At 32.0% G+C, this 8700-nt stretch overlaps 1 protein-coding gene across 1 annotated transcript in view; it reads right to left on the bottom strand.

Annotated features, from left to right (window-relative positions):
• Positions 1-8700, bottom strand: part of LOC106471397 (glycine-rich cell wall structural protein 1.8-like) — a 56112-nt gene that overhangs the window by 11129 nt on the left and 36283 nt on the right. Inside the window, exons 9-10 of the mRNA XM_022400941.1 lie at positions 898-968; positions 169-454 (exon numbers count right to left, since the gene is read on the bottom strand). Of these exons, the coding sequence (XP_022256649.1) occupies positions 169-454; positions 898-968 (357 nt within the window). The remainder of the gene's footprint in view (positions 1-168; positions 455-897; positions 969-8700) is intronic.

The following is an 8700-nucleotide window of genomic DNA, read 5'->3' as shown; positions in this document are numbered from 1 at the left end:
CCGTAAATCTTTTAAAGACAGCGTTACTCAGTAATTATAATAGATGATTACGTATAACATATTTTACATCGCTAAGATGACGTTCAATAAATGTCACATGAAGATGAATATAAGGTTATATGATGAAGTCTCGCATGTAATAGCTTACCGATATGCCTACGAATCCACCGAGACCACCACCTCCACCTCCGCCAAAACCACCACCTCCTCCAAAACCACCACCTCCGCCCAAACCACCACCTCCGCCCAAACCACCACCGTAGCCTCCGCCTAAGCCACCACCATAGCCTCCGCCTAAGCCACCACCATAGCCTCCGCCTAAGCCACCACCTAAACCTCCAACTCCGCCATAACCGGTTTCTGAAGCTTTTAGATCATCTTCTGTTTTCACGTTATCTTCGGTTTCTGCGTGTGCTACTGCTTTCAAAGTTAGGAGGGACAAAATAAATACCACCTGTTGGAATAAAAGTTAAAAGAAAAAACATGATTTATTTGTAAGAATATTACAGGAAACAACTATATGCATTTATGTTAAAAATATATGCTAACACCTTTAAAAATGAATTATATTTTTAAGTGTCAATTTTCGTGATAATTTAAAGCCTTCTAGCCAAGTTTTAATAATTGTTTTAGGATTTAACTTGAAACTGAGCAATTTTTAGGAAAAGAATTAATTAAATTAGGATTTTGTGATTTGTTAGTATATTAGATCACGTGTTAATTTGTTTTAAAAATCATTGTATTTGTAACTGTAAACAAAGATGTTACAATTTTGATAGCACAGTAACAATTCTTCACAAATTTCAACTTTCTGTTTAACTATGAGTACTGTTAACAAACGTTTTCAACAGCTCTGAGAATTTGATTCCAGTTTACTAAGCCTAGTTTCTCACCTACCCTTTTCTTCATACTGGGTTTAGCTGCTGATCCTCTTTTGTGGATGTAGATAGTTTGACGTGTTTGGAACTCTGTTCGTATTATATACTCGTCTTAAGCTTTTTTGTGTTCTTTATTTCATGAGAATTTGGCAAAGTGTAATGAGACAACTTGTTTATAATTACATGTCATTCTTGATCAAAAATGTCGCTATTATACACTATTATCTTCACACTTCAATAGTAGGGCAGTTGTTAATATAATACACAAAATATACTGAGATGAATCGTTTCTAATTCCCCTAATTAACATTAACACGATATCTAGTCGGAATTATGACCCACTTTAACAGCATATATTTCAAAGAAGTCAATATAAAAGCTAAAACTGTTACGTTTTCAATTAATGGTTGAATGTGTCCATTGATTAAATGAACATATGCCAAATTTTCACTTTTAATATATCAAGCATGTTTAGCATTTGTTTATGTTTTCAGAAGAAGCGTTGAACAAAAAACGAGTGTCATTTTTTTCCAAAACAAAGCTAAAAATTTCATGTTACTTCGTATCAACAAAATCTTATCATTCTTGGCCACAATCTAAAAGTTTATAGTACATAATTATCGTATGGTTTGCTTACAGAATATATGTATATATATAGTTTATTAACAGGAGGTTTTGTGTAACACGAAATTGATTTGCCCTCTCTTTAAGTCAAGGATTTTTTCTTTAATGAAACACCTTTATTATTCAGTGTTTATCTACAAATAATACCTGGATTTTTTATGTTTATACAGTCTTGGCCAAAATGTTTGTATACTGTTTTTTATTGATGCTATTGTCTATATGCATGGAGTGGTTATTGAGTAAATGCCAGAGTAGTAACAGAGAAGGTAGCGTATGATCGGACAAACACGTACGAATTGTTATTCTGGTTTGTGTAAGTTGTTTTGAAGGTCTGTTCATCAAAACACACATACACACCTGTTTTGTATAAAAGAATGTGCGTTTGTTGTAGTCTCTTTTGAAACAGATCAATGTTTTGTTCAGACAATTTATCTGTACTTGGTGTAGAGTCATGCCTCGTCACTTTCGGCATCTACCAGTGGACTTTCCTGGAACAACTTTTCCTGTAACCCGATGGCATTACATGATTCTGGATACAGAATCATGTAATGCCATCATACACTGGGGTTACCCTATTGTTCTGGCAATGTCCGTTTGCTTCATACCATTTCTGGACAGTCGAACAGTTTGACGTCTTATAACTTCTGGCACAAACACTGCCCGAGATTATCGTGTTTTGATCAGGTAAACATGTTAAGATCGAAAGAATTCTTGCAACACATTACGACAGGAATGGGTTGAACACATTCATTCAAGGATGTCTAGAAGAACAGTAAATAGGAGACTGAACAAACAAGGTTTTAGCAAAAAGGGCTATCTGCAAACCGATATTAACCAGAATTCACCGTGTTACTTGGAGAAGACAGCATGCCAGCTTACAGTTAGGACACTGGCGACATATCATTTTTTCAGATCAGTCCTATTTCCGGCTTATTAAAGCTGATGGTAGGCTTTGTGTTTGTTGTTTGCCTGGTAAACAGATAAGCGAAGACTGTCTTTACCATAAGGAACACACAGGAGTTAGTGCAGTTCCTGTTTGAGCAGTTGTTCATCATGGTTAAAAAACTGCTCTTCATATGCTCCAGGGAAACGTCAATGGCGCCTCCTACAGGTATCACATGGAGACAATATTTCTGCTATATTCTAGACCAAGATTTTGTAATAACTTGTGTTCCAGGATGACAATATCACTGCCCACAGTGTTCGTATTGTATAGGATTATCTCGACCACGTAGACGTTACAAGATTGCTATGCCAGCAAAGTCTCCACATTGTAATCCCATTGAGAACTTTTGGGCATAACTGAGCCGGAAAATTGCTACCCACGACCCAAAACCACCCACTGTAGCTGAAACGCAGCGCCTTCTAGTGACAAATTGGGATGAAATCACAGTAGATTACATCAATAACCTCATCAACAGAATGCCACATCGCCTTGCGGAGGTTATTAGAGCACGAGGAGGACCAACCAAGTACTGAGTGTTTAATATGAACCTATATAAGGTTACATACTCTATTTATAATAATTTTATATTATATTTTGTCATTATATGTGTTTTGGTAAGGTTTTGTTGTGCTTGGTGAAATGCTGAATTACACAAGTGTCTGATAAAATTGTTTGCTGTTCTAAAAAATCGTTTATGATGTCCATAGAACCTCTCTCCTTATACAAATTACATAAATAGATGTTTACTATAACATACATTTCTCAGTTTGACAGCGCTAAGCGTATTTGTATTCCATCTTAATAATAATGATCTTATTTGTTACAAAATATACAAACATTTTGGCCAAGACTATAGTTAAAATACACCGATAAAGCGCTATAACAAAACTAATATATTAAATAAAATTGTAATTCCAAAATTTGTGTTTGTGACTCAGTCTGAGGACTTATAAAACTAAAAATCAGGTTTCGATACTCGAGGTGGGCAAAGTCAAAGCATTGACAGTCCATTCCATTACTTTGTGCTTAACAACAAAAAACAACGAACAAACGCCTAAAGCTGATTGATTTATCTTTTTAACATACCAAAAGAATATCCAACATTGCTGACAAAGACAGTAACTATAGAATATTTCTTTTATAGACATATTTTATATAAGATAATTTTTGATATACATTTTCAAAGCTTGAAAATCACATCTGGCTAAGATTACAATATTTTATAAACATTAATGTTTATTAATACACGAATTTTTAAATTCTGTCCAATATACTACTAGGCCTAGCTTGCTGGTTTACCAATTATTCTGAATAATGAGTAGGTTGATTCAAGTAAAATAATCATTAATAATATAAGATATTAAAATAAATAAATAATATATTGTTAGAAAATGCTCAACTTAGTTCATATGTGTTGTGACATAAATAAAATTGATTAAAATTACAATTCACCAACTTAATTCAGTTCACATTGTGAGAGTTGTTGTCAGGTGATTTTCTAATAGGACTAGCTTCTCAATCTCTACTATGCCTGCTGTATCACAGTTGGCTTGAAGATCCCTGGTAATGGACGAAAGGCCTCGTCGGCATTTGATATAGTATGTATAATGTGACTGATATATTATTACACAGCTTTTTATTAATAATTATATCTGATGAATGGCTTAGGCAGTAATGTTGTATTCATTCTGAAGGTTTTACGAATTTAAACTACATGCTAAGTTGTAGGAACATTAATGCATTTTAGCTGAAAAAATAAAAATAGAGCGAGTTGAAACATTTATTGTATTAGTACAACCAAATGGTTGAAATTAGTAAAACTCTGACTCACAGGATATGTAGTTTAATATACGTTTTATATACCTTTCGACAGTTTTGTTTGTTTGTTTGATATTATTTATTACTGTGGCGATAGAGAGGTTTGACACATTGTTTAAATTCGAAAACTGTCTCTCATCTCATAGTGTAATAAAACATACAAAAGTAAACAATACTATATTTGAAACATATTTGACTGAAACTAACTCGTTTCAGTTTTGTAATGGACAGGAATTAGTATAAAAAGTAGCTTCAATTGTTTCTTGTTTGTCTTAACTAATTTACTTACCATATATGTATAGGATTGTAGTTAGATCAGTAGAAATGTGAGAAAGTATGCGGGAAACTCGAAGACAAAATTATTATATGTTTTTATATGCTATAGAAATTTACTGGGAGTTGGAACTTACAGGTTTAAATGAAAAAGTAACGTAAGCATGAACCGTGTTAGTATCCCCTTGAACAGACTTACATATTACCTTTTAACTTTGTGTGTAATGTTAAAGAAACGTTGCTTTTAAACATTTCAGAAAACCATTCATGCTTGAATACTAACCTCGTTCATTGCGTTGCATTCATTTCTTTTATGAAAAACATTACATGCAAAGTAACATAACAAATAAACAATAACAAAATAGATAGACAGATATTAACTTTTTTATTTTACTTCTCTTGCCAGCTGACATTTACTTGATGAAACCTGAGAATTTTTAAAAACGCACTGTAAAATGTAAAGTACTTAAACAAGACAATGTTAGTAATATAGATAATAACTTACAGACAAGACTGTCAAACTTTGTAAAAAACCATTGGTAAAACTTTTGTATCTAGATACGTAGCGACTACTATGATGAGGGACGCACCCATAATAAAATCCGTTAATAATATTAAACACCTAAACGAGATTCCTTCTAGCTTTTCTTTTACATAAGAGAACAATTTTAGAGATCTTAACGATCTTAATCTGCCCTTGTATGACAACACTTATATCTCAGCCATCAACCAAGTAACCCTTCTCTGAGCTATTGCCAACAATTCAATGTCCTTTCTAAGATAGGGAGCCTAAGACTGAACACAGTACTACAAATGGGGCCTAATGACCAATATAATGAAACTGTTAACGCTTTAGACTTATATTCAACATTTTATTAGATTAGACTTAATAAAGGCAATTACGTTTTATCGGTTCTCTTTACTTTAATTTACTCATTTATTCAATCACAAGATTTATAATATCATTATTTATACGTTTTATCGGTTCTCTTTACTTTAATTTACTCATTTAGTCAATCACAAGATTTATAATATCATTATTTATACGTTTTATCGGTTCTCTTTACTTTAATTTACTCATTTATTCAATCACAAGATTTATAATATCATTATTTATACGTTTTATCGTTTCTCTTTACTTTAATTTACTCATTTATTCAATCACAAGATTTATAATATCATTATTTATACGTTTTATCGGTTCTCTTTACTTTAATTTACTCATTTATTCAATCACAAGATTTATAATATCATTATCTATACGTTTTATCGTTTCTCTTTACTTTAATTTACTCATGTATTCAATCACAAGATTTATAATATCATTATTTATCTTATTGGGAATATGTTTTTGTTTTTTACTATTTTGTTAATGGTCTGTAAGTATTTAATGCAAGGTTTGTTTCTCATCGGGCCTTTTTTCATATTTTAAAACATCCTTTTGTTTATAATGAGTTGGTTTGTAAACAATTTAGAATGGGTAACCGAAAGATAAGGTTAATGTATATTTCACTACAGTTTTAAAACAAATATTGTTCTTGTATTCTTCTTTTTCACCACATTGATGACAAGGTCAACAGTTCCTGTAGACAACACAAACTGCTGTTTGTATGGAGTACTAACAACCCAGGCTTTTGTTTGTTTGTTTGTTGAATTTCACACAAAGCTACTCGAGGGATATCTATGCTATCAGTTCTTAATTTAGAAATGATAGAATAGAGGGATGTCAGCTACTCAACACCACCCATTGCTAACTCTTGGGCTACTATAGTTGAATAGTAGGATTGCCCGTCACATTATAACTCCCACATGGCTGAAAGGACGAATATGTTCGATGATGGGATTCGAAACAGCGACCCGTAGACGAACGTCCTAACCACCAGGTCATACCAGGCACAACAATTCAGTATAGAACGCCAAAGTGATTTGAAATTCAAACCATTTTTTACGTATTTTAATTGTTAATTCACTCTGGTTAAAGTGTGTCTCTACAACTAATATATAACACACAAAAAGTCATGACATCTAATAAAAAACACCTTAGGCGTGAAAAACAATTTAATGAAAAACGCGGCCTGGCTAATTAATGAATGAATATTAGCTGTAACATTTTTATCAATGCTATAAGTGTAGCTTCCAGTTTGACCGCCAACTTTGATGTCATTCCTTTAAGTCGCAAGTTTAATCCCTTTTTTGGCCGCACCTTTTTTTTCACATATATAGTGACGTTACTGACAGTTATTTACTAATAGTTTCAGTATTATTTCATAAAGTTGAGACATTATAACTCTATAAGAAAAAAATGGTCAGAAAATTATCAATATTTTAATGTAAAACAAACCTTTATTTGAATGCTTTACCGTTAACCGATTTGAAAGCAATATATATATATATATACTGTAATGAAATAGACAAAACGATAGCTAACTTTTCATCACTATGCTTGAAAAGATACATTTATGTTAAATAAACTTTTTTTATACAAATTCGAATGTACATAACTAAAAAACATCACAAGTTGTCGATATTTATGTTTTGTGAAGGGAATTTTGAACGATGCAACGGTAAAGCTAAATACTTTATATATTTTAATATGCAGCTTGTAATACATAACAAGAATTAGGGTGATTGATGTTTGGTGAGAGAATAAAATATCATCTTCCTCTTTAATTCATGCTAAGATCGTAACCTCAGAGTGCGTTTCATTATGATCTTCAAAATATTTTCAGATGCAGTACATCCACATTTAACTTTCATCTAACATTTCTGTCTGAATATCCGTCCCCTCTGAGGAGTTCCATCCTTATAAATAGACTTATATACTTTTTTAACGGACCATCACAATTATTGTGCTCCTTTCGTAGAGTATATTTCTTCTTCAGTCAAATTTCAGTTCATAAATGCCCCCAAAAGGTTTAATATGATAAACTAATAATATTAATCTAATAAAACAGTAAGGCGTTACGAGTGAGAAACGTTATTGAAAATATCTTAAATCCATGTATATGATTATTGGAAAGTACGTATAGATATATTAAGTAGTTATAGTTCTTGCTTAATTATTATAAATGTTCCTGTATTTATCTATTATGGTAATACCTGTGAAATGATTGTAATTTGTTTTTGATATCCAACATCGAACTGGTTAGTAATTTAAATAAAAGTTAATTATTCTACACTGTAGACTTAAGTAACGATGAGATCATTTCCGAAATATTTTTCGATGCTTACAACTGAAATAAATGATTTTCCCTAAAGTTCGTTAGTCACAAACATAACTGGTACTTGGTTTATAAATATCTTCAGTCTAATTGTGGTTCCATCTAGACCTTTATTCTAATATTTTCATTTTGTAACTTATTTATATTTCTTATTATTGCATATACCTTTAATTGCTTTAGAGTTTAATATCTCAGTACTTGTAGTATACAAGTGAAGATAGAGAATGAAATTAGGATTTTCGTGACGTCAAACAAGTCACGTTTTCTATCTGTCTTATTTTTGGATGTTGTTAGTTGTTGTTGGTTTTTTAACACAAAGCTACGCAATGGACTATTTGCGCTCTGTCCATCGAGGGGAATCAAACCACGGATTTTAGCATTGTAAGTAAAGAAACTAACCGTTGACCCATCGAGGGATTTTGCCTTTGAAAGGGGTGAAATAATTATTCTTCAACCAATCCACTCGCCTAGGCATCGCTAATAGTACTAACTATATAAACGTATTCTTATCTGTTACAAAAGATTAAAATATTAGCATTAACATTTTTGTTTGTTTGTAGATAAGCGCAATGCTATACAATGAGCTATCTGTATTTAACACTATAACAATAAGCAACTGAGGGGGGAGAGCTAATATTAAGATAAACAACAGCTTAAAGCTCCAACTCATCGTTTCCTAATTCTATATAATCCTGGTAGTTGAAGACAATATTTTCCTTGCTTAATACTTCTTGTAGGGTGAATTAATTAAATTTGAATTAGAAATTGTACTTATCACATAATTTTCTGATTGATAAATATTCTGTTTTGTAAATTTATTACATCCTTAGAACTCCCCACAGATTACGCCGTCGTTTTCTTGGCTATTATCAATACACTCTGAGCATTATTGAAAATTTAAAATTTTTATCAGTCAACGGAAATTACGTAGTTGGTTCCT

The sequence above is a fragment of the Limulus polyphemus genome, unplaced genomic scaffold (genome assembly GCF_000517525.1).
Source record: "Limulus polyphemus unplaced genomic scaffold, Limulus_polyphemus-2.1.2 Scaffold112, whole genome shotgun sequence".
Lineage (NCBI taxonomy): Eukaryota > Metazoa > Arthropoda > Merostomata > Xiphosura > Limulidae > Limulus > Limulus polyphemus.
This window is presented reverse-complemented; position numbering and strand designations above follow the sequence as displayed.